Source organism: Tenrec ecaudatus, chromosome 18 (genome assembly GCF_050624435.1).
Source record: "Tenrec ecaudatus isolate mTenEca1 chromosome 18, mTenEca1.hap1, whole genome shotgun sequence".
Lineage (NCBI taxonomy): Eukaryota > Metazoa > Chordata > Mammalia > Afrosoricida > Tenrecidae > Tenrec > Tenrec ecaudatus.
In genome coordinates this window covers 70,908,443-70,935,523 of record NC_134547.1, presented here as the reverse complement: position 1 = coordinate 70,935,523, position 27,081 = coordinate 70,908,443, and the positions used below count along the sequence as shown (strand labels likewise).

Sequence of the window (27,081 nt, the reverse complement as noted above, 5' to 3'; positions counted from 1 at the left end):
CACATGGGTTTAATGTGCAGTCGTGACTGTTGCCTCCATCCTTGGTTTCATTAGAGATTTTTTTAAATGACGATTATCTAATTGTATTCTATTGTGTCCTTTATCAAGAATTGTGAAGACTGACAATTGAAGACTGCATGTGTTTGCCTTATAATATTATACTATATGTTATGTAACTATGATCTTGTTAGTTTGGACTCCCAGGTGTATATTGAGACCAGAGCAAGTAAGTTATTGTGTTAACCGCATTAAGAACCACAATTTTCAGCATAAGGTGAAGGAAAAGATGGACAGGCCTAAAAGTGGACTTTTAAATGTAAGTCCTGTCATTTAAATTCCCATCACTTGTCTCTAAACTTGTTAGACTGTGGAGATTTGCATATTGCTCTGACACTCCAAGCTCTGCCACCGGTATGTTAGGTGCCAGCAGGGTCACCCATGGGAGACAGTTTTTAGCAGAACATCCAGACGAAGACAAATTAGGAAGAAAGGCCTGGAGATTAACCTCCAAAAATTATCCCATTTTATTATTGGGTGATTTTATAATTGGATTTCTTGAATGGATATCAAATAAACATGAGAAAACAGGTTCAGGTTGGTTAACAGTTGATAACAAAAACAAAAAAAAACACTATCATCCAGTTAATTCCAACTCACAATGACCCTACAGGACAGAGTGGACATGCCCCAGCAGGTTCCCAAATCTGTCATCTGTATGGAAGCTGACTGCCACATCTTTCTCCTGCGGGTCTGAAGCTGGTGGGTTCACACTGTTCACCTATCGGTTAGCAGAGGCGACTTAACCACTGTGTCACGGGGTTCCTCACTGACTATTAGGGAAATGCAAATAAACCCCCCATGAGATAACACTTCACATTTATTGTTGTTGTTAGGTGCCGTCCTGCCTGTTCTAATTCATAGCAACCCTCTGTACAATAGAACAAAATGCCACCCAGTCCTGTGCCAGCCTCACAATTGTTCCTGTGCCGGAGCCCATTGTGGCCGCCACCGCATCCAACCATCCTGTCGAGGGCCTTCCTCTTTCTCGAAGCCCCTCTACTTTCCCAAGCATGGTGTCCTTCTCCAGGAACTGGTGTCTCCGGATAACATGTCTAAAGTACGTGAGACCAAGTCTCACCATGCTTGCTTCTAAGGGGCCTATAAACGGGTAGTTCCTGGGAGACCTGTGTGGTGAGGAAACAGTTCTGTGTCTTAGCCATAGTGGTGGGTGCAGCAACCTGCCCATGTGATAAAGTAACACAGAAGTAGAGACACATGTAGTCACGATGCCAACTTCCAGGTTCTGTTACTGGCTGCTGCTGAAGTGAGAGCATAATTGCAGGGAGCCTGCGTGAAGGGTTAAAAAGCACCGCCGGTACATCTTTGTGACTTTCTCCTCTGATTCTAGAATTATCTTGATTAGAGTAAAAAATGATAACAACAGACACTGGTTGAAACATAGCAGATATGAAAGTTCATGAGTTCCTCATGCATGGACTTGGAAACCATTGTGCAGAGTGAACTGACTCAATCACAGAAGAGCAAACATTATGGGAGTCCACTAGTCCAAGGATAGACCCAAGAAGCAGGTAGGCTTCTGCTCTCAGGTCATGCAATCTTCTAATCCCATCTCCCAAGCAACAAGGTAGAACGCCTGCCTGGTGTCCATGAAACACATATTTCTCCCCCTCCCCACCCAAGCCATATATATGCACTGTCACAGAGGAGACCTCACCTCCTCGGGGGTCCGATTTTCAAGCTGCTACAAGAGAATGTTACTGGAAATTAAGTCACGGTGGGAGGAAGAGGGCAGGTATGTCTCAGAGAAGGTGATTACATACTGTTGGTGGATAAACCAAGAGGAGTAACTTTCCATCAAGAGGGGGGAAATAAACCAAAATGCTTAACGATACTTCTATAGAACCCAATGTGGGGAAATGACCGGTTGCTAATTGAATGCTTTTGACTTAGTCCCTCTGCAGTCTTTAGTGGTCCATTCATGTGCTGTAGACTACTGGGATGTACAGTCTGTGCTTTCATCCGTCTTAGCCCACACTAGGACTCGGTGTGGAAACTCCACTAAGTGAATTGGGCTTTACCTCAAATTCACCTATAGCGTATCTATGGAACTGACACACTCCCTTGGATTTAAGGCTGAAACACCTTAGTGTGAGAAAAAGCTGGCTGCCTTTTCTATCCCAAGGTTGTGGAGTTGGTGGTCTTTGGACTTTTGTTCAGATCTTGTGCTTTGAGAGTACCCAATGAATGGTGGCCTGGGTCTACCATATAATTATTATTTTAATGCCCTCCTTGCTTTGTTAATGAATGCTATAGAAAGTTTCGTCCTATCACCAACCCCCATTGTTTGAGTAAATAGTGCCTAGTCACCTAAGAGTTTAATCTGTAAAAATCAACAATTCATGTATTGCAGTCTGAGGCAGGCCTACTATTGTATAATTTCCTTTTCTCAACAGTGTTTTAAATGCTATATCATCAGATAAACTAATGACACTATCAATAGAATTACCTTATGCCCACAGGGATAATTGATAATGTTCTCTCTCAAGAAAAGGGGGGACTGATCACAATGATTGACATAGAACCATCCAGGGGAAGAACAGCGGAACACATGGGGGAAGGGAGACAGCGGTCAGTGTGACATACGAAAATAATGACCATGTGCAGTCTATCAAGAGGTTATGAGTGTGGGGGGTGGGGAAGCAGGGGGGAGAGCTGATACCAAGGGCTCAATAGAAAGTAAATGTCTAGAAAAGAATGAAGGCAACATATGTACAAACATGCCTGATAAAAGCAATGTATGGATTGTGAGAAGTTGTAAGAGTTTCCCGCCCATACATTTTTTTCAATGGTAATGATGTCTCTAATCTGAACCAGAAACATATATTAATAGACTTGGGGCTCAACTTAATTCCTGCCCCAATCTAAGAAGAATTGGTTCTTATGACATGGCCCTATTGGATATTCACCCTCAGGAAAAGATCACTGAAGATATGAGTGCTATAGCAAGATGTGGTGAAGAAACTAGTTGGTGGCCAGCTATCTGAAAGAATAGCGTCTGCAGTCTTAAAGTCTTGTCTTTTAAAAATCAGTCATCTAAGCGAGGCAGTAGTCTTATATAATCATACCAACCTGCTTGATCCAAGGATTGTAAATAATAAAATCCAAATCCGAAGGAAGGAATTGTATCATAGTTTAAATTGTGAATACTCAGTTTTCAGAAGCCTAGGATGACAGTGGAAGCCCCAAGTCCATTTTCAGGGTCCCACACAGATTAAGTCTGGGGTAAAGCCCCTCCGACCATAGTGGAGAAATGTGAACAGACTTGCTATCATACAGAGAGCATTGTAAAGTCGATTATGAAAGAAGAAGTTAGATTAAAATTCAATACCCTAGCATTTGATCTCTCTTTGACCCATTTGAAAGTTGTTTCTGCTTTTAATATTTTCTGCTTTCTCTTTGATGGAGGTTTTTCTCTGGTTTGCCCAGTCATTGTTGTTGGGGGTTTTGTTTGCTTGCTAACTTTCTTCGTATATTTTGTATGATTGTGTTTTGTCTGAATTTCTGTCTATAGATTCTAGGGTAAGTACAGTGATAAAGAACTCAACTGGATGGGACATGGCAGGGATAGATGAGGGGAAATAAAGAGTTAACAGCAATGAGCCTGAAATAGGTTGTGGTGGTGATTGCACAAATCTTAATATGACTGAACAATTAAATTGTATGGTATATAAAGCATATGCCAATAAAGTTATTTTTTAAGTCCACTAATCTTAATGATGTGCACATAACCTTTGGCACTTGCTACGGTGTCAGAATATTTCTCTGCATTTTTTATAAATCAACAGGATAGAAGCAAACACCTACAATGTTTTTTTTCTGTCTGTGCCTTGTGGTTGATGAGGACATGTTACCCTTTTGCTATTTTAAGGCATATTCTCCACTGAGCTCCACTTTTTCCATAAGCCCTTTTTTGGCCACCATCTCTTTCCTGACCCTCCTTAATTTCCTTTCTCCCTCCCTCCTTTCCTCCTATAACTCATCCAGTCAACAAATGTTCTTTGAGTACACCCCATTCATCCACACCACACAGTTGGCAAGAAACCAGTAGCCAAAAAAGACAAACCACTCAAGTCTTCATGGAGCTTATACTCTAGGGGGTGGGGTGAAGGGGTGGCCGGAGAGGAACAGTCATGAAAGGAAGCAATGGACCGTGCCATTTGTTCCACTTTATGGGGAAAACCATAGTCAAGGTGCCGGGGGCGGGGGAGGACCTTTCTCCTGAATGCCTGGCTTCTTGCCCATGTGAAGAATGAGCTGCCCATTATGCTCAGACCAGATGCTAGAGGCCAGAGGGAAAGGAGCTTACAAAAGAGATCAACCCCCTCTCTGTAGCTCCTCCCTATGTACTAGGAACACAGGCATGTATACACATGTGCAGAGAGGGGCACACCTACCCGACCAAGGTATTCTCACGATCCTGTAGCAGTGCCTGGTCCTACCTGCCAGAACCAGCAGAGACTTCAGGAGGGAGCTGAAATTTAAGAGGGAGCTGCTGCTAGGATGGATGGCAGTTTGCCCAGGAAAAAGCAGCCCTGTATAAACATTGCGTGCAAACCAGAGGCAGGGGTGCTTATACACGGCACACCGCCGATGTGGGAATGGGTGGGGCTGGTGGGCAGTAAAGACCTTTGCCACCCTTTAGGACAGGCATCCTCAAACTACAGCCCATGGGCCACATGCGGCCCCTCCCAGAGGACATTTTTCTGGCTCGCCGGGTGTTTTTGCCTCATTTGGTTTTTTACTTCAAAATAAGATATGTGCAGTGTGCATAGGAATTTGTTCATAGTTTTTTTTTAACTATAGTCTGGCTCTCCAATGGGTCTGAGGGACAGTGAACTGACCCCCTGTTTAAAAAGTTTGAAGACCCCTGCCCTAGGGGACTAGCAGGAGCCCTGGTGGAGTGGTTGCACATAGGATGACTAACCCCAAGGTCAGCAGTTCAAAAACCACTGGCCACTCCTCGGGAGAAAGAAGAGGTTACCTATCCCCATAAACACAAGTCACAGTCTCAGACACAGGGGCAGTTTTACTCTCTCCTACAGGGTGGCTATGAGTCAGAATGGACTGGATAGCGGTGAGTTCGGTCTGGCTTTTAGGGCGTTAGAGGGAGCCCTGGTAGCGCAATAGGTCAGCACTCGATTACTAACCACAATGGCGGTGGTTTGAACCCAGCGACCACTTCAAGGAGAAAAGACCTGGTAATCTGCTTCCATAAAGACTGGACCTCATTGTGGTCACAGCACTTGGGACTCTTAGCGACCCTAGGGCAGCAGTTTCTCAACCTGTGGGTCGAGATCCCTTTCGGGGTCAAACAACCCTTTCACAGGGTCGCCTGATTCATCACAGTAGCAAAATGACAGTGATGAAGTAGCAGCGAAGATAATTTTATTGTTGAGCGTCACCACAACATAAGGAACTGTATTAAAAGGTCCCGGCATTAGGAAGGTTGAGAACCACTGCCCTAGAGAACAGAACAGCATTGCAGGCTAGGATTCCCAAGACTATAAATTTGAACAGAACCAAACCTCATAGTCTTTCTCCCACGGAGAAACTGGGGGGCTCCATTTGCCGACCTTGCAGTCAGCAGCTGAGCATTGGTCTGCCAAGCTACCAGGGCTACTTCCATAGAGATTTACAGCCTCAAAAACCCTTCGGGGAAGTTCCACTCTGTCCCATAGGGTCACTGTAAGTCACCATTGTCAGCACCCAACAGTGACTTCATTCACTAATGTTCCTAGTTTGTTCTGACCCCCTTAGGTGTTTAAAAAATTGCTTTATTGGCACATGATTCACATATCATAGAACTCAATAGTACAATTCTATTGAGGAAAGTTGTGCCGCCATTACTACAATCAATTTTAGAACATTTACTCATTGTTATTAACTCCTTATCCCCTCCCCCTCCCACACACACACACTCACACACACCTCCCCTGCCAAGCCCACAGGAACCCATTTATCCAGTTACTGCCTCTATAGATTTGCCGGTCCTGGATTTCATATTTAGAGAAACATACAAAAATAGATAACCTAACAACAATAACAAAGTAAAACACAGAAAAGCCTCAATCAGAGAGTAAAAAATATTAAAAACTAGAACAAATTAAAAATGAGTCAAAGGACACAATCGCTGAAGACAAAGCAGGTCCATAAGCAAATGTGGTGAAGAAAGCTAATGGCACCCGGCTATCAAAAGATATAGCATCTAGGGTCTTAAAGACTTGAAGGTAAACACGCGGCCATCTAGCGCAGAAGCAACAAAGCCTACATGGAAGAAGCACACCAGCCTGTGCGATCACGAGGTGTTAAAGGGATCAGGTATCAGGCATCAAAGAACAAAAAATCTTATCATTGTGAATGAGGGGGAGTGTGGCGTGGGAACGCAAAGCCCATCTGTAGGCAATTGGACATCCCCTTACTGAAGGGTCACCAAGAGGAGATGAGCCAGTCAGGGTGCAGGATAGCAACGATGAAACATACAACTTTCCTCTTGTTCCTAAATGCTTCCTGCCCCCCACTATCATGATCCCAATTCTACCTGACAAATCTGGCTAGACCAGAGGATGTACACTGGTCCAGATAGGAACTGGAGCACAGGGAATCTAGGACGGATGATCCCTTCAGGACCAGTAGTGGGAGTGGCGATGCCGGGAGGATGGAGGGAGGGTAGGGTAGAAAGGGGGAACCAATTACAAGGATCTACTTATAACCTCCTCCCTGGGGGACAGACAACAAAAAAGTGGGTGAAGGGAGACGTCAGACAGTGCAAGATATGACAAAATAATAATTTATAAATTATCAAGGGTTCATGAGGGAGAGGGAGTGGAGAGGGAGGGGAACAAATGAGTATCTAATGCCAGGGGATTATGTGGAGAGCAAATGTTTTGAGAATGATGAGGGTAAACGAATGTACAAATGTGCTTTACACAATTGATATATGTATGGATTGTGATAAGAGTTGTATGAGCCTCCGATAAAATGGTTTTTAAAAATGAGTCAAAGGGAGATCAAAGGAAAAGGTGTTAAATGTTAACCCAACTGCAGCTGCCAGGATCAACTGAACCATGTTCTCTGTTTGATAGCAAGGTCATTCATACCCCTGGTTTACCCTCAGAGGCGGTCCCTTAGCATTTAACCTAGTGTCCAGGATCTTCTGTTCCAAGGCTCCCACACAGGACAGCACATTCCATTGAACTGTCCTGTCAACCAAGGTTCCTCTTAGCTGTGACAGACTCTCCGACTTTCCCTTGTGCTTGGTGTTCTGGACAGTTTGAAAGTGTGCGGCAACATTTTGCTCTGGTGTCCAGAGCGGTGCCGTGAGTTGGAGCGGGCACGACCGCAGCTGTCTTATCCGTTTATCTCTCTGGCTGGGCCAGAGGCATGGCAGGATTCTCCTCTGTAGAATGTATCTGGTGTTGTTCGCATGTGTGGTCTGAGGTCATAGGTTTTGGGGGTGGGAGGAGAGAGGCTATGGTTTTTATGGGGAAGTGGAGGTGATCATAGATTGTTGTTGATGTTAGGGGCCATCACATGCGCTCTGACCCAGAGGGAGGGAGCCTGTGCACAACAGAACGAACCACCGCCTGGTCCCACACCATGCTCACAGTCGTTCCTGTGCCTGAGCCCATTGCTGCAGCCACTGTGGCATGTCAAATCCACCACTCTGAGGGCCTTCCTCTTTTTCTCTGCCCTTCCACTTTACCAAACATGATGTCCTTCTCTGGGGACTGGTCTCTCCTAACAGCATGTCCAAAGTATGTGAGACAGAGTCTTGCCATCCTTGCCTCTAAAGAAACATTCTGGCCTTTCTTCTTGCAAGAAATGCTCCCTTAGAGGCAAGGATGGCCCCTAACTTCAATAACAATCTGTGATCACCTCCACTTCCCCACACAGCTGCCTCTTGTTCTATGTACAAGTTCCAAATGAATACAATGAGGTGTTCTGGTATTCCCATTCGTCTCAAGGGTACCCACAGTTTATTATGGCTCACACACTTGAGCTCCTTTGCATTGTCAATGACACACAAGTAAACATCTTTCTAGTATTCGCTGTTTTGAAGTAAGATCCATGTGATGTCGGCAATATCGCTTGTTCCACATCCTCTTCTGAGTCCAACCTGAACTTCTGGCAGCTCTCTCTCAATGTACTGCTGCAACGATTGTTGTATAATCTTAAGTAAAACTTGTGTGCAATACCAACGATATCATCCCATAGTTTGAGCATTCTGTTGGGTCACCTTTCTTTGGAATGGGCACAAATATGGATCTCTTCCAGTCATTTGGCCAAGTAGCTGTCTTCCAAAGTTCCTGCATAGACGAGTGAGTGCGTCCAGCTGTTCTTCAGCTTGCTGAAACATTTCAATGGGTATTTCATCAATTCCAGGAGCCTTGATTTTAGCTAACGCATTCAGTGCTCAATTGAATTCAGTGCTATTTGAATTTCTTCCTTCACCATCATTGGTCCTTGCTGATATACTAGCTCCTGAAATGGTAGAATGTCGACTAGTTCTGTGTTTTAAAAATCACTTTATTAGGGCTCTTGCAGCTCTTATAACATTCCATACATCAATTTTATCAAGCACATTTATACATATGTTGCCGTCATCATTTCCAAAACATTTTCTACTTCAGCTCTTGGTATAAGCTCCTCTTTATTCCCCTCTCTACCCCACCCTTCCACTCGCATGAATCCTTGATCAATTATATATTGTTATTATTATTTTGTATCTTACATTGTCTCCCTTCACCCACATTTTTTCTTTCTTAAATATGGAACGCTTCACGAATTTGCGTGTCATCCTTGTGCAGGGGCCATGCTAATCTTCTCTGTATCATTCCAATTTTAGTATGTGTGCTGCTGAAGCGAGCACTCACCCACATTTCTGTTATTCATCCCCTTTGGGGTGGGTGGGCTATGTATCCAATCTTGTGAGGGGCTCCCCCTTTCTCCCCCTTCCCCTCTCCAGTCATCCCCCTACCCTCATAATATTGCTACTCCTACTACTATTCCTGAGGAGTTTATCTGTCCTGAATTCCATTTGTTGAGAGCTCTTATCTATACCAATGTGTATTCTCCAGTCTATCCAGATTTGTAAGGTAGAACTGGGTCAGTGTGTTAGCCAGTCTAGCCAGATTTGTAAGGTAGAACTAGGTCATGTTAGTGGGGGGGGGGGAACGGGGAAGCATTCAGGAACTAGAGGAATGATGTGTGATTCGTCGATGCTATACCACAACTTGGTTGAATCACTCCTTCCTTATACCACTTCTGTTGGGGGATATCCAATAATCTACAGATGGGCTTTAGGTCTCCACTCCAAGCCCCCTCTTTTGCATCAATGTAGTTGTTTGTTTTGGATCTCTTGATACCTGATGGCTGATCCCATTGACCCCTCATGATCACACAGCCTGGTGTGCTTTTCCCATGTGGGCTTGTTTGCTTCCTTGCTAGATGGCCGCTTTTTTTTTACTTCAAGCCTTTACAACCCCAGGTGCTATATCTTTTGATAGCTGGGCAACTAGTTCTTTTTGGTACAACGACTCTGTGTAGTCTTTCCATCTTCTCTTGATACGTCCTGTATCAGTCAGTATTTTGCCTACAGAATCTTTCAAGATTGCACTTCTAGGCTTGGATTTTCTCTTGAATACTTTCAGTTTCAGATATGCTGAGCATGTTGTTCCCGTTGGGTTTTCTACTTCTAGGTCCTAAATAAGGCAACTGAAAATACCATGACTTGGGCCAAATGTGCCATAGTCCTCAAAGGAACCTCTTTGCTTTTCAACACTTTAAAGAGGTCTTATACAGCAGATTTACTTGGTGCAATGGATCATAGATTTTAAGTGCCATTCTCATGCTATCATAGGAAGGGTGCATACTGTCTGGTGATTTGTAATGATGAATGTTGACCTTGGTTATCTGGCTGCAGTGGTGTTTATCAAGTTTCTCCACTGTAACATTACTCCCTTTATTACCCTTTTGATAAGTTACTATTTGGAAGGAAGTTACCATGCACACCCAGTGCAAAGGTCAGAGGTGGGGAATGACACTCCACTTGCATGAAACTATATGCACAAAGGGTTTGCGACTCTGTGGCACAGAGATATGCTGCTTCTCCTCCACTTGTGACCTCATTTAATTCTTTACTCCTATCACTGTGGGCTCTTGGGCATCTCTCGCTTTTACACTTTGAGTTATAGCCTCAAAAACTCAAAATCACTGCCATAGAGTAAATTCCGACTCATAGTGACCCATGGGGTGAGTAAAACTTCCCTGTGGGCTTCTGAGACTGTGACACTTTATGAAAGTAGAAACTCCTTTCTCCCAAGGAGTGACTGGTCGTTTGGAACTGTTAATCTTGCAGTAATAATCTAGTATTGCTTAGTTTTATTGCTCAAATTGTTCTTAGTTTGGGGTTATCAGTAACTCTTTCAGTTGGATTCTGTAAACCTATGCCCTTTATCCCCATTTTACAGATGAGCAAACTAAGCTGCAGAAGGAACATAAACAATTTCCACTATCACCCAGCTAAGGAAAGCAGAAGTACAATTTGAACCTAGGTCCATATGATTAATTTTTCCCCCCAAAATCCTTTTTATTGGGAGGTAATACAGATAGCATCATTTGATCACATCAAGCAATATTGTACAAATGCTGCCACAATCCATTTCAAAACATTCTTTTTCTCCTTAAATGCCTTGCTATCATCTTCCCTTTACCCCCTCACCCACTGCACCCCTCCCTCCAGGAACCCTTATTCTACTTGCTGCCTCTACAGGTTCATCAATCTTGGGTTTCATGTAGCGAAATAAAAAGATATATGTAAAACAAAATTTCAAGAGGGCTACCCCCAAAGGCAAAATACATCAGATATAAAGAAGAAAACCTACAGAAATGATAAACTATATCGTGCTCAACGTGTATGGGGTAGTGGCAGCAATCAGTTGTCAAGGGTTTAACTATTCAATTCCATTTTATCATTTGTGCCCATCGCTCCATTATGTGTAGAGGGAAATCACCGGAGGCTTATTTCCTGTATAGATCTCACAAATGTATCTTGGGCTTCCACTGTTACCCATAGCCTTCTGCCAACCAGAATCTCATTATTTGGGCTCGGATACTATTTCCTCCTTCAGCTTTGGATTATATGTTATGCAATCCCTTGGTCGCTGATGTTGGAAAGCTTCTTCCTTACAGACTTAGTTGACATTTCAGTTAGATGGCTGCTTATTTGGAAACAAACCTTTTAGACCGCAGATGCTATTTTATCTGATAGCCAGGCACCATCTAGTTTCTTCACCACACTTTGCTATGGCACCCATATCTTCTGTGTTTCCTTCCTGAGGGTGAGCACTGAGCAGAGCCATGATGTAAAAACTTATTATTCTTAAATTCGAGCTGGGATTCAGTGCAAACTCCCAAACCACAATGATTGATTTCTAAAGCTCATGCTGTTTGTTTTTCACACACCATGTTCTATGTGAATATAGTCAATCTTTGTAAGTCAATGACTAGTGTATGTTTTACCTGATGGCGTTATTAAAGGCAATAACAGTTGCTGATTTTCCATCTGCCCTGGTGACTCAGCAATGGAATGCCTGTGTGCTAACTGAAGGTCAGTGGTTTGCATTCACCCAATGTCTCTACAGAAGAAAGCTCTGCTTTTACCAAGATGGCAGCCTAGAAGAGCCACATGGGCAGCTCCACTCAGTCACATGGGGTTAGTTTGAGTCTGGACCACCCAACAAGATATACAGATAGAGAACTATACTCATTGTTTTTTTAACTTTTTATCAATAAGTGCATGTTGTTGTTTTTTTAAGTGCCCAGAGCTGGGCAGCATTTCAGAGTGAATCCACTTGGAAAACCAGCACCCAGATGGACAAACAGAATCTGACCTGCTCACCAGACATGCTCCTTGTGCCTCCTTCCCACCACCCCCATCCCTTCCTACTGACTTCTCACAGCATAGATCAGTTTTGCCTGCTTTCCCCTTAAATAGGTTGAGTCCCCGCACTAGTCCTTTGGTGGGGTGGGGGTGCTGGTGGGCTTCTTTTGCTCGCTCTTTTCTAGTTTCACAAGGTTTGCTTAGCAGAGCTGAATTGTTAAAGATTCCAACTAGTAAGGCAACAAGCAGATAACACTTGTAAAAACATGCCAAGCAAATACATTAAAAAAAAAGAAGCTCATTACTTCAGAAAAAGTAAATTTACTTAAGATTAACAAAATTCAAAAAGGGGTAACTCCCCAGAGATAAAGCCAATGGGTCCATTGTCCTAAGGAGGCATGGTTCCTCCTTTCTAACTTTATCTATGGTTTTATCTGACAAGGGCTGGATTATTAATGTCCCTGTAGATCTTTTTCACAGTAAAGGTGTTTCCTGACTGACGGGATGTCCTTTTTGCCAACACCTGGCCAAACACTCACTGAACAGCTTTGAACATCTAATGGGGCAAGATGCTGCCTGCCAGATTTGGTTAACACCCTACTCAAAAATCCAAGAGGTCTCTCTCAGATACAAAGACGTTCTCTATCTTCTGCTTCATAATTAATCACCGTCACTGACTCAGCTCCTTACAACAGGGAAAGGCAATTCCTGGATGTCTGTGCCCTGTACCTGCTTCTCATGTCATTGTGGACACTGTTCCAGCAAAGCATCTGCCCCCTTAGACCTTCTTCATCCCAACATCCCCAATCCATCAGGAATGGTACACATGAGGAATGTCATCCTGCTCACGTGGGCAATGATGTTCTATTTCCTGGTTTGAAGCAGGCTTTTGCTGCATCAGGTTCTAGTAGCAGGCTTCTGTTTTCTACTCCATCCTTCCCATATCTCTCCCTCACTCATACACCTTCCCTGGCTCCCACTTGCTTTCTGTTGTTGTTGTTGTTAGGTGCTGTCCGGTCGATTCTGACTGAGAGCGACCCTATGAATTACCACCTGGTCCTGAGCCATCACACAGTTGTTCTTGTGTTTGAGGCCATTGTTGCAACCACTTTATTAATCCATCTCATTGAAGGTCTTGCTCTGTCCTACTGACACGCTACCAAGTGTGATTTCCTCCTCCAGGGACTGGTCTCTCATGAGAACGTGTCCAAAGTCCATGAGATGAAATCTTGCTATCCTTACCTCTAAGAAGCATACTGGCTGGACTTCCTCCAGGAGAGATTTGCTAGTTCTTTGGCAATCCATGCTATTTTCAATATTCTTCACCAGCACCATAATTCAAATGCATCGATGATTCTTCAGTCTTCCTTATTCAATGCCCAACTTTCACGTGCACCAGGCAGTTGAAAGTACAATAGCGTGGGTCAGGCACATCTAAATCCTTAAAGTAACATAGTGCTCTGCTTGGATTTCAGTTACCCCTACAAGATGTGCACACCCAAGCAAGCGTCCTGCTTTTTTCCCATCCTCAGGACTTGCTTTCCATTCCAGTTGCTATGGCTTTCTCGTCGTCTCGTGCATGTCCCAACATTTGCCACCCTGTGTGTCCTGCATATTCTGCTAAGAGCCATTCATGTATTCATTCAGTAACCTTCCAACAACTCCTAAGAGCTTGCTCTAAGCCAGCCCTGATTCCAGTTCATGGTGATACAGCAGGGTATAGAACCATCCTATTCCCTATTCCACTGAATCTGCCTTATAGAGTGAGGTGGGACACATTTGGTAAACAAGGAAGTGCATATGGTGACAAATGGTGCTTCGTGCTATGCAGAAGAACACGAAGCTACTAGGGAAGAGGACCCTGTGTTCGTATGGGGTCAGGGAAGGCAACTCCGAAATACTGAACAGATATCCTGGGAAAGGGTGGAGCAGGTAGAGTGAGGAGCAGGCACAAAGACCCCCAGAGAGAAACATGGTTGTTGGAAGAAGCATGAGGAGGTCAATCTGGCCAAACAACAGTAGGTGCAAAGGAGCATCACTGAACTTGAGTCTGAGCGGTATTTCAAGGGCCAGGTCATGTGGAGCCTTCAGAGCAGTGATGCTCAACTGGAATTTCGCACCTCCGCCCGCATAGGAGATACTTGGCAACATCTAGAGATATTGTTGGTGGTCACAACTCACAAGGAATCCTATGGGTATCTGATGGGTGAAGATTGTAGAAGCTGCCAATTATCTGGTATTGCCAGGGAAGCACCACAAGAAAGAAAGAAATTTACATCCCAAAATGTCAAGGCTGCTAAGATTGAGAAGCCCCTGCTTCAGACTCAGATATAAAGTGAAGAAGTGGTTTGCCCTGAAAGGGGTGGAGCGAAAAGCATTCAGGTGGAAGGAACAGCATGTGCTTCGGCTACGATGCCAAGAAAAGGTGGATGTTTCAAGGAGTGTGCCAGGAGAGAGGTCAAACTGGGCAAGGAACTTGGGTCTTGGCCAAGAGTTTGGGACTTACTTTTCAGCACAGCAGAAGGTCTTCAACGGGTCTTAAGACAGAGAGGGGGCACACGAGCTCCTCTGCTGAGAATGGTTAAAGGACTATGAGTAGAATCAGGGGGGCCAGGGAGCAGACTGGAGAGAAACGTTGGCCGCCTTTGGGAAGTAATCATGGCAGTCCTGAGGATGATCTGGATTTGGATGGAGAGAGGAGGGGAAACAGGATAGGAGAGGTTCTTGAGACTTTGGCTCTTATAGGGCACCCGGTAGTGCAATTTACCAAGTTGAGGGGTAAATGGTAGGAACCCCCAAATCAAGATGTTAGATATTTAAAGACTGAGACACCCAATTAAATGGAATGCATCGGAGAGGGGTGCTTACACAAGACTGTGAATGACAGTACTCAGGGCTCTGATGGAGTCCATTCTGATTCATGACCACTGTTCGTGTAACAGAAGGAAACATTGCCCACTCCCAAACCATCTCCATCACTGTGCTCATGCTTGAACCCTGTTGTGGTTACATAATCTGTTGTCAATTTGAGATTTACAAGTGAAGGGGTCCTGTCAATCAGGACGCAACATTTCTGCAGACAAGACACATGGAGCTATGCTAGAGCCGGGAGCTTAAGGAGCTATGTGGAGACCACTGCTAGTGCTGAGATGCCTCTACCGCCACTGGATCCACAAGACTTCCCATCCACTGGCCTGTGATCATCCTGCGTTTGGCACCATTGCATGTGTTTCATTAGCAATTTATAGATTGGTATTGGACATATGGGCTAATACTGGACTTAAGGACTTGATCTAGACTGGGCTGGGATGTTTTCTCAATATACCATTGCTCTTGTATATAAAGTTCTTTTTAAATCACATATGAGTGTCTCCAAGGATTTATTTATCTAGTCTACCCAGACTAACACAAGCCCATTCTACAGGCTACTGTGTCAATCTATTTCTTAAGGTTGTCTTCTTTTTCACTAGTCCTCGGTCTCACCAAACCTGATGCCCTTTTCTAGCCATTGGGAAAGACCAAGGCTTGTCCAAAGACACATTGGCTTTACCTGGGACAGGTACAAAACTACCTGGGGTATAAAACTACCAGTGCCCAACTCCGATCTCAAAACAGGTAGAGCTGAACTCAGAGAGCAAATGCCCAAGCACCAGTATTTTTAAAAAGCTGACAGATGATTCTGATGCATGGTGGTGGAGAAGGACGGGTAACATCCCTAGATTAGAGGAACCATCCCAAAGTGGTGTGTGTGTGTGTGTGTGTGTGTGTTTGTGTGTGTGTGTGTCCCCTGTTGTAAGTTGTGGCTTATCAAAGGAGCGCTATCTATATAAAATTCTCTCTGTGCTGCTTCACTGGCTGGCTACACTTTCTGTCCATCGTTCCGGGGGTTCTGATGTTACCTGTGTGTCTATTCCTCTTGTCCCACATGTCTCTTGTTTACTCAGTGCCATTCTCCTGTGGGGGGGGGGGGGCTCCAGGGTTACTTCATCTCTTCCAGCCTTTGGGGACAAGGTCTTTGCAATCTCCTTTCTTTTCCAGATAGCTGTCAGCACCCTCTGTCACTGGGGGCTGGCGCGGAAGGAAATGCAGTCAGACCTAGTCTAGTCTTTTGCATATTCGTCCTGTAGCCTAGCTAGAGTTAAAGCACAGACACCCACAACATCTTCTTTTGCTCTGTGACTTCCTTGACTCCCAAAGCAATCCCTTTTGCATTGTTGAAACTTTATTCACTGACTCCTTCCACCGTGGGCCTCCAAAATCACTTTTGCCTCCCCCAAATTTCTTCTCTTGATTCTGCTGTTATCCCCTGGATCAAATTTCCCATCTTGCTCTTTCTTGTTCCCCATCACGTTATCTAAAGTTAAAGTTACCTACGAAGAGCACTCCCTCACCAAGGATTGGAGCTCCTTCCCACACTGTCTACTGAAACTAATCTGTAGTCCAGGAGTATTCTCTCATCCCACGTAACATCGGCACCATGTTGGATGCTACCCGTAAGAACTCTGCATGACCCAGGTCTGTTTTCCTCTCCTGGACATGTGGGTGGGCTCCAGGGCTTTTCTCCGTGTCCTCATCTCTGTCTCCACACTTCTCTCACATGCCTTTTCAGCATGCAGAGCTGCATTTGTCGTACCAAATATGGCCAACTGACCTCACTGTATGGTCACTTTTGCTCTCTTTGGTGAATTTCAGCCCCATTTCTCCAAATGACATCTGGTCCGCTCCACCAGTGTGCCCCCCAACCCCCACCCCGCCACCCCGCTCATTCCACACATCTCCGACCAAAGTCATTGCTTTTATTTCCCCAGCCCCCTTCTCTCAGTCTCTTGGGTTGCTTTCCTTCTCCATCTAGTTCAATGTGAGACTCCCTTCGGGAAAAGAAGGCTTTGTGTATTGACTTCACCAAAGCAGCCAATAACAAGCAGTGGGGAGCCTGGCTTTGTGTGTGTTTTTTTCCTTTCCGGATTTAATTTCATCATATTAGTTCCAGTCTTGTTTGTAGTGCGCACACCAATATGGCACAGGATGCTGAGTCTGAGTCAACATCTCAAGGGAATGTCAAGAAACTGGAAGGCATCCCAAAGAGGCTGAGTCGAATGAGGCAATTCTGGAAACTAGGCCATGGGAGGAATGGTGAAAGGACTGAGAAGATTTTGTTCAAAGACTTGGCTACAATGCAGTTTTCATATAGTTCCCCCCCCCAAGGGCTATTATGCAAAAGGAATGCTTTAAGTAGATTGTGTAAGTTCCCAGGGCAATCCAACATTAATGGATGTTCCGGGAGGCATAGCTTGATTAAATGGGACATATTTATAACTGTAAACTGTGTGTGAAAAACAGGATGATTTCCCCTTAAAAAAAAGGTAGTGAGCTCCCTGTCACTGCCGTTATTCAGTAAACTGGATAAAATGGGGCTGATCTTGAAAAGATATTCGGGGATTGGGAGATGGTTCGTCTGACTTAATGGTCATTTGTGATTTTGGTAAGCCCTCACCTTTCAAACCCCCAACCTTTCAGTTCGCAGCCAAGCACATGAACCATTGGTTCAACCCGGGACCCCCAGGAGACTGCCAGGCCTACATGGCTAATGTGCAAAATAGTCTGAGAGTCGATTTTGTTTTTTATTTTACAGCTGCTGAGGCACAGTGTTGGCTGTGAAGGGAGTCAGTGAATGATGAGCAGGGGGGTCTTCTCAAGCTTTCTTACAGGAGTCAAAGCCTCAAAGGGATGAGAGAAGAGGGTATGTGCTCATGTGAAAAATAATGTGATACATTTACTAGTCTGTAGACTCATTGAGTGCCTACACAGAAGGCATCTGGGTGGTGCTAATGATTAATGAGGTTCAAATCCACCAAGAGATAACTTGGAAGAAAGACCTGGTGACCTGTGGTACCCTCTGTAGTACAGTCCTACTTTGACACCTATGGGTCACTATGACCACTGGCTTGATTGGGGTCTTTAAAGATTGCATTAACCCTTTAATATAAGTCTCAATGACCTCTTTCTGTGTGGTCTCAATCACCATGCTGTTGCTCAAGATTTTCCTATCTTAGTGTGCAAACTTAAGCAAATTCTAGTTCTGGATTTCCACCCACCAATGACATTTCCACTGGAACTTCCCTTCATTGCCCTCCAACCCCAACCTGGAGTCAAACTCACCCTATCACACCTCTCACACCATCATTCTCTTCCAATGTTTCCCTCCCTGTCCATTCCTGTCCCTGAGCCAATATAGTTATGGTTCTAACACGGTTACAATCGAGGGTAAGAGCAGGCTTTTGGTGACTGGTCGATCTGATCTAGATTCCATCCCTTCTCTGCTCTTCATTAACTCAGCGATGTTGGTTTCTAATTCACAAACTATAAGGCACTAGGGCTGTGAGGATTATATCAACATTGCATGTAAAGCTCTGGACAGAGAAGTAATTTACCTTAGTCTCTGTTGACAACATCTACCCGTTTCAGTAACCTAATGTTCAATCCCAAGGAGTCCATATTCCAAGATAATGTCAATGACGTTGCACTTTAGAGCCTTTGTTGCATGTTTAGTAACTCCCAGACGAAGTCACCATCCATCGTGGACCCTTATTTAGGAGCATAAAATAAAGGCCTCTATATTATGCTCCCCAATAGACCCCATTCCACCGCCCCCTGATAAATCAATCCTCTGCCATACTCAATTCTGATAATTCTAGTCAAAGTATTGTTCAAATCAACAAGTTGTGTTGAGCACTAGCTGTGTGCCTCAGGAAAGGATCATATTTGGTAAAGTTGAGGGACAACAGACATGAAGGGACTCGTCCATGAGATGAGCTGACGCAATAGCAGAAACAGTGGGCCTAACGTACCCGTCATCATGAAGATGGCACGGGGCTGGGCAGAGTTTCAGTCAGGGATGCATAGGGTCGCCAGGAATCCGGGCCGACAACGAACAGCAACAAGCTGGATGCATTATGGCCACTGAGTCAACTCCAACTCATAGTTGTCTACAACAGAGCAAGACACTGCCTGGCCCTGCATCAGCCTTACAATGCCCATTGTGGCAGCCACTGTGTCCCTCCACCTTGTTCAGGGTCCTCCTCTTTTTGGCAGAGCCTCTCCTTTACCAAGCATGATGTCCCACTCCAGGGTCAGTCCCTCTGGATAACATGTCCGGAGTGTGTGAGACGAAGTCTCATCATTCTGGCTTCTAAGGAGCATTCTGGCTGTACTCCTTCAGGGTATTTTGGGGGGCTGTCAATGATATATTCAGTATTCTGCACTAATACCATTGTTCAAGTGCATCAATTCTCATTCGACCTTCCTGATTTATTGTCCAGCACAGTACACATGTTGTCATTGTTATTAGGTGCCAGCAACTAGGTTCTGGTGCCTGGCTACCCAGTATACAACAGAACAAGACACTGCCAGGCCTCGTGCCAGCCTCACAATAGATGAGCCCATTGTGGTAGCCTATAGAATCCTTTGCGATTACAACTCTTGAATTTTTTTCCTCAGTTCTTTCAGCGTGTAAAACAGTGAGTGTGTTGTTCCTTTGGGGCTTTTTAATTCCAGGTCTTCGCATGTTTCATGATAATACTTTGTAATACATTATAATGCCTCTTCCTCAAGGGACCCTTCTGTTAGGCTTTTTTGCTCCATTATTTCTTCCATTCCCTTTAAGTAGCCTGTCTACTGAACAAGAGAAATGGGCCAAATTGGGGAGGGAAAAACGCCCATGTATTCTAACCCAACCATCCCAGAAGTCTTTGCCACCCGTGTTTTCCCTGCAGTTGACACTGTTGTGGTCTTGTTCCCTTGGCCCAAGGAGGCTTCCATATTGTGATGTCATCCTGTGGTTGGCATTCTTACTGGCCGAACAATGATGCGCCCAGAGGATGCCCTGGGATGTATGCCCATTCTGATTGCTCTTGATGCTGTGTTGTTTCAAACGGCAAATTATGCAGAACGACCGAGAGCGTGCGCCATTTTGCTTTGCAGCTCTCCCCTTTTCCGTAGTTGACCCTAAATCTTTGAGAGCGAGAGTTCCAAAACTAGAGTGATTCTGAGTAAAAGACCATGGATGGATTTGGAGGTATACCACCAAATTCTTTGCCCCACTCTTGTATTACCTCCCACCAAAAAAAGGTGCATTGATTTATAAACATAAAGCAACTTGAAATGATGATTATTTTTTGTCAGGCTTGCTTTCTATTTACTGAGTTCTGCTCTCACTGAGCTAGTTCATTTGCAGTTGTCCCATTAATACCACTGGAACCCGTGTGTAGAACGACATCCAACCATCATGGCATTCCCTGTGATCTGAATGACAAAGAACCAGAAAACGACATCTCGGTCGCGGAAATGCAGGCAGTTATGCCCTCCACGGGATGGATGTCCACGGGATTGATGGACACAACGGCTGCAACAACGGGCTCGGGCGCGGGGACCAGCATGAGCGTGGCTCAGACTGGGCAGTGTTTGGTTCTGCTGTGCACACAGTTGCCGTGAGTCAGAATCAACTCAGCCACACGAGCGATGGCGGCGGCAGCGTGTTCACCACGCTAAGCTTTCTGACCGTGCAGTGGGCCATCCAGGAACTAGTCCTTGGGGCTGTGTTGCCCAACTGTTGGGTTGTCGTACAAGACGTCAAACACAGGTCAGCAGCTTGCACTGCCTGCCGCTGCGCCGCTCTGCCTTGGACCTGGATTCCATACATGCATCCAAGGCATCAAGAACACGGACGTGGCAAGCGAGCAGGAGAGGAGTCTTGATTTCGCCCAGCAACCCCAAGGGTAGCCTGGGTGCTCCTAAGGCTTGCATGGCCTTCCCCGCTATTCCCCTTGGAAGGGCTGCTTCCTGAAAGGAGTTTCTCAGAAGCGACGGGACTTCCAGGGGATCACGCCCCAGTCCTGTCAGCCGGAGCCCTCGGCGTTATTCTTTGCTTTTAAACTAAGTAAGTAATTTCCCAAGGGACTTCCTTTCTTTTTCAACCATTTCACCCACATACCGTTCCCATCTCCTACATGCCAGTGGCTCGAGACCGCTCACAGGGCTTGTGCTCCCGGCTCTCACCACAGTCAGTTCCTGGGGGTTTCCGCTTCTTTGGGCTCATTGTTGGTAGATCCCGTTTCCTGCCAGCCTCCCCTGCCGTGGCCCTTTGAATTTACTGACCCAGCGGTTGTCTGTCGGTTTGCCTAATCTGGGGATTATTCTTACTCTTGTTCATATTTCTCCCACTTTGCCATCTGTACGTGGGCTGCCTTCCTGCCCGTCAATGGAGAAAGCACACGCTGGGGGCAAGCTTGGCCTGGAAGGATTCTGACGGTTCTGATGTTGACGGTTGATGCAGCTGGGCACCCAGCCCCTGAGGCACCCAGCAGTTGTAGTGCCTTCCCAGTCCACATGACACCAGGGGTCACCAGGGGTCAGTAAACACCCCATATCAACCAACTCCCCTACCTTTGAATTGTTCGGAATCTTTCCCCCTACTGATTAAAGTAGCCCGTTTTCTGCCGCTTTCTCAAAACTCCAACAAGCGTCAGCTTGCACTTCATTTCAAGGAAGAGCTTTGTTCATGGGTTAAAAAGTGAATGGCAAGATAGAAGAAGTCACTTGAGAGCCTCTGAATTTCCTCTGTGAAGGGTCCAAACACCCGCTGTGGCCCCCATCCACCAGCCAGAACAACCTTTCTCCCAGCGGTGCCCAGCCAAGGGGTGATGAGCTCCTGGTCAGCCATCCTGGGCCAAGGAAGTCCCTGTCAGCATTTGGGGAGTTTGGCTCACACCCAGTTATCCCAATTAAAGCCTCTCTGACCTCCAGCTCCCCACAAGCAACCAAACCAGTTTTACCACTCAGGGGAATCGGTCTATCCTCTTTCACCGTGGCAGCTGAAGGTGAAGCCAAGGGGGGAACCAGCAGCCCAGAGGACAAGCCAGGAGTCTAGAAACCGGCCGGCTTGATCCGATTCAGAAACATGAGGCGTGCCGGCAGTGGATGATTAGCCAAGGAAGAACTCAGACGGGAGCCCGTGCTCCCTCCCCAGCACCCAACCAAGCCACAAAGCTCTTCATCCAAGTGAGTGCCTGCGCGGTGTCGACAAACCACCACCAGGGACCAGGAGAGGCTGATGTTGCTGCTGGTCTCGCACACCGAAGGCAGGAAGAGCCCAGGCCCAGAAGCGACCCAACTCCCGGCGCTCCGAACAAAGTGCTGCAGACGCTAAAGCAGCCTCCGGGAATTCCCAGGGGACGAGGACGCGTACAGCTAACACCACTTCACTTGTGCTCTGGAAATGGTCAAAACCTTTGCTTAGGGACGTCTTTCTCACCATCTTATGCCATGCTCCCCTCCCTCCCCCCACCAGCCCCTGGAGCTAATGTGCCAGTGTGGGGGCAATGCCCTGGGTTTGCTCTGCCAGGCTCAGCACCAGGTCTTTGTCATCGCTGATGTTGCTCTTTTTTTTTTTTTTTGCTGCTGCTGCTTTTTCTGCTCTAACCAGTATGGTCACTGAGTTGGAATAGACTCAGTGGCAGTGTTTGCTTGTTTGGTTGGTTGGTTCATTTAGTGGTATCTTCTGAAATTAATAACCCTCTCAATACCTCCTATGAAGATTTTTGTTCAGAGCATGCTTCCATAATCTAAGTACTATAGATGTTCAATCTTTAACAAAGGGAGCCTTGTGTGACAGTGTTAGGAAATAGAACCCAGTGGAATCAAGTTTATCTTGAGAAGGGGGCTTTAAGAAACCTGAAGGCTTGATAATGCTAAAGAAAATAGGCAACAGATGTTGCCTCCAGCTGCGTCTTAGATCCAATGTATTTTGATAAGAAAGCTCATGAAAAGGGCCGTGTCATTGGGTCTGGTATGATTTTTCCCCCTACATTCCTCCCTGAGCTACATTTTCCAATCTCGTGAACAGTTCGGCAGTTTTTAATAAGGACAAAGCAGGCTCTGCATGGACACTGAATGGGTCTTTTAAAATATAAAAACCACTCAGCGAGGTTTGGGATGTGTGTGCCTTGCTATTTGTTCAATGCAAGCACAAGAGAGTTTCAAACATCCCCAGGGGGACAGGGCGGAAGAAGGGGCCCCCATTATCTTTTCATTCCATTTCCCACAAACCATTTTTTTAAATGTCTTTAGGTGTGAATTAGGTGGGGGGTTTCCATATCAGCCCAGGGTTGTTATATTCGTTCGACGATTTAAACAACTCATCAGACCTCCCGAGAGCTTTCCCTGTCCCCCTACCTCCTTTGTCCCTCTTCTCCCTTCTGTGGGTTACTATCTTCTCTTCCACCCAGGTTCGCACCTGTCCACCCTCGAGCCTGCTGCTTCCCCTCCTCGCTCTTACCCTCTCAGCACTGGGCCTTCAAGCCCCTTGAGATGACCCCTCACTCTGCAAACACAGCTGCCAGAATCCGGCCACTCACCTGTGATCAGGACTGCCTTCTGGTCCACAGGTAACAGCTCCTGCCCATATAGGTACGCCAAGAGGAGGAAGCAGGACAGGACAAAGAGAAGCACTCCGCAGTAGAAGGGCATGAGGAGCAGGCAAGCTGCTCCCCAGAGGCCCACCAAGTAGGTAGCCTTGCTCCCCACCTGCCTGGGGCTCTTCTTGAATTTGCAAACAACCGTCCCCGCCAACACTGCAACAACAGCCAGGCAGAGCCATGCTGCTGGCTCAGGGACACTGGTGTTCATTCTCAGCTACCAGAGGCACCGCCACGTCCCCGGGGCCAGCGAGATTGGTGGGTAAAGGCTGGCAAGAGACGGCCTGGGTTATATGAATGGAAAGGCAAGAACAGCCCTGGCACTCTGTGAATAAGCAGGATTAAGCATACTTATGCAGGCACACAATTCCAGTGTGGAGTTTAAACTGGCCTGCAGTCTGTTATAAATACCAGGGCACTTCCTCTACGACAGGGCCCTCCAACCCCCACAGGTACCCCTGCACGTAAACACACACACACACACACACACAGTGTTTAACGCAGCTGCTCCCTCCACCTCCAGACAGATAACACTGGTTGGACAATCATTGACAGAATCTGAGCTAAAGGGTAAATAGCAAAACCCCCAGCTGGCAAGAAAGCCCTCTCTTCAGCTTCACTCTTTCAGTCTACTGAGTCTCCATGTGTGAAAAGGCACGTGGCCTGTGCAGTTTGGAAGCTGAAAGGGAGTGGGTGACATTACTGATGAGGTTCATGTCCTTGGCCTCCTGAAGTGCCAATCCAGCTGGCTTGAAGGGTGAGAGAACACCCAGATAACCTCTCGGATCAAGTTCACAGGGCTACATTCAGCTCCTCGCCCATCCCTTCTCTTTGTTCCACGCCAGCCCCCCTTCTGGGCACTGGGGCTCAGCAGTGGACATGTGCAGTCTCTTAGAATCCAGCATCCTCCTGAAGGGGCATCTATCCTAGTGGTTTTTGCAGACAAGGAAGCCGAGGCTCAGAGAGGTGAAGAGACTTGCTCCAGGTCACCCAGCACTGCGCTTCAGAGCTTCATGCTCTCAATTCTCAACTCTGTTGCCTGGTTGGGGCGGCAGGCAAGAGTACATTGTTCATTAGCAGATTGCCCCACCCACCCCCACCCATAATGCTAGTCTCTCTGGGACCTTCAGCAACCCTGCTAGGTGGGTATCGATATGCTCATTTCACAGAGAGGGAAACTGAGGCTAGGGGAGGTTTAGTGAATTAACATACCGGAGTTGGCACGGTAAGTGATTGATTTCGATCTATGGTCAACAATTTATTGACTCAATATCCAGTGACCTGGAGGAGCAGCTCTGCCAATCATTGCCAGCAATGCTGATGGCCTCCAAGGCCACCTCCGATTTGGCTTCAGAGCACCTGTGTGTAAGGGACTGAGACTCTTAAAGGGGCTGAGCATGGTGGTGCGGGGTGTGCACATGGCTAGCAAGAGAGACAAGAAAGAGTACCCTGGGGCCAAAAACCAACAACCAAGCACTGCCATCAAGTCAATTCCGACCCACAGCAACCCTGTAGCGCAAAGTAGAGCTGCTCCTGTGAGCTTCCAAGCCTGTAAACGGGTGGGAAAAATCGGGGTGGGGACTGTCTGGCCCTTTGGCCATATAACAACAACAACAAAAGTACCATTGAGTCAATGCTGACCCATAGCGCCCACCCTGTGTGGGTTTCTGAGACTGTAACAGTTTGCTGGAGCAGGAAGCCCAGTCTGTCTCCCTTGTTGCTGCTGGTGGCTTCAAACTGCCGACCATGTGGGCCGCAGCCCAGCACTTAACCACGACTGTGAAATCATCCACACCAGCTAGCAGCACATGCCTCACCAAAGAAGAGCCCAATTAGGACTGAGTTCATGGAATGCTTGACCCAATCTAGCAGGCTACTCTTTAGGGTGTCATTTTGTATGGGCCTCAAATGATGTTATCAGTATCCAAATGGCCCTTGGCAAAACAAAACAAAAGGCTCCCCATTCCTCCTGTAAGTCTTTACTGGAGCAGAAAGCCTGTCTTTCTCCCAAAGAGCAGCTGGTGGGCCCAAACTGCTCACCTTTCCATTAGCAGCCTAACGCATAGCCCACGATACCACCAGGGCCCCGAGTCCAGATTTACCTGCTGTTTTTGTTGTTAGGTGCCTTCCAGTTGATTGTGAGTCGTGGTGACTCTGTGTACAACAACATGAAACACGGCTGGATCCTGGGCCAGCCTCACAACTGTTCTCATGTTTGAGCCCATTGTTGCAGCCTCTGTGTCCATCTATCTCATCCAGGGCCTTCCTGTTTTTTGCTGCCCCTCTACTTTACCAAGTACAGTATCTTTACTGAAATCAAACCTCAGCTCTCCCCCTGCTGTGTTACGTTGGGCACACAGTGTCGCCTCCTAGTCCTCCCTCACCGCAGCTGTCAACTAGCAATGCAAGCACCAACATAAAGCACCTAGCAAGCCCCAGTGGTGCTGCGGGTTCCGCATTGGGCTGCTAACTGCAAGTCTGGCAGCTGAAACCCACGGCCCACTCTGCAGGAGAGAGACAAGGCTGTCTGCTCTTGTGAATATTGACAGTCTCAGAAATCCTACATAGGGCCGCTTTGAGTCAGAATCCACTGAATGGCAGTAGGCATGGTTCCTTCATGCATCAAGCATGGGGTCCTAGTGGCACGGTGGCTAGAGCCCTTGGTAATTAACCAAAAAGTCCTGCTTTCAAATTCACTAGTCCCTCTGCGGGAGAAAGATGAAACCGTCTGCTCCCGGAAATGTTTACAGCCTCACAAACTCCATCTAGGGTCACTACGAGTCAGCATGGACTACATGGCCGTGGGCCAGCCTGCCTGTCACATTAGAAAGAGCTGGCTGATGCTGGCGACCCTTGTTTATTTTTAAAAGAGGAGCGGTATAAAGGACAAGAAGAAGTGGTGTAAAACAAAACCCCCAAATACATACAAAAGATAAGGGCCGAGGAATAGGAGGAGGCTCCATGGTAGAGAGGCAGGGCCATGGACAACGTCTCGTCGGGTCTCAGATGGGGCCACCAGGTGGCACAAATGTTTGCACCCAACTGCCAGCCTAATGGTTGGTGGTTCGAACCCAGCCCGGGGCATCGAAGAAGAGAATCCTAGGGTTGGTATGCCTCTGGAGAGATGGTAGTCAAGAAGGCCCCAGGGAGCAGTTCCTCTCTGTAACACACGGAGACACTGTGAATCGGTACTTGCCCCCCAGCAGCTCAGAGGAACAAGACCTCAGGTCAGCCTGTCCTGTGGACCTAGACGAGACCAGTTGGGGAGTCAGGGAGAACCGGGTTGTGTAGCTGTGTTTGTGGCTACTAGGTGGGTGGTGGCACCCCTGTCTGCTCTCCCAGGTCCACAGACTTCTGAGTGGGAGATATTGCTTCACCCATCCCAGGAGGTAAAATTCTCTGGCTCCATCCCTGCACACATCCCACCCCTCCTTGTCAGGATGCTAGGACCCTCTGGCCTCACCACCCTGAGGATTCTGCCCAGCCTGCTCTAGTGTCCCCTGGCTGAGGGGCTGGGGGCAGACTTTACAGAGCTCTTTTCTGAGCAGCCCTGGCATATCCCTGTGGCCCCCTCATGGGGCTGGACCAAGTACACCCATGTGGGCTCCCTGCCTGGGCACGCCACCTGCGATGGTGTCACCCTGTGAT

General features: G+C 46.6%; 1 protein-coding gene and 1 non-coding gene across 2 annotated transcripts in view; both read right to left on the bottom strand.

Annotated features, from left to right (window-relative positions):
- The window catches only part of HSD17B2 (hydroxysteroid 17-beta dehydrogenase 2), a 51,428-nt gene extending 27,784 nt beyond the window's left edge, over window positions 1-23,644 (bottom strand). The window contains exon 1 of the mRNA XM_075536743.1: window positions 23,374-23,644. Coding sequence (XP_075392858.1) covers window positions 23,374-23,644 — 271 coding nt within the window. The remainder of the gene's footprint in view (window positions 1-23,373) is intronic.
- On the bottom strand, window positions 8,844-8,950 carry LOC142432823 (U6 spliceosomal RNA). The gene has a single exon (XR_012780928.1). It is a non-coding gene; the product is annotated as a U6 spliceosomal RNA (small nuclear RNA).
- Window positions 23,645-27,081: the final 3,437 nt, after the last annotated feature.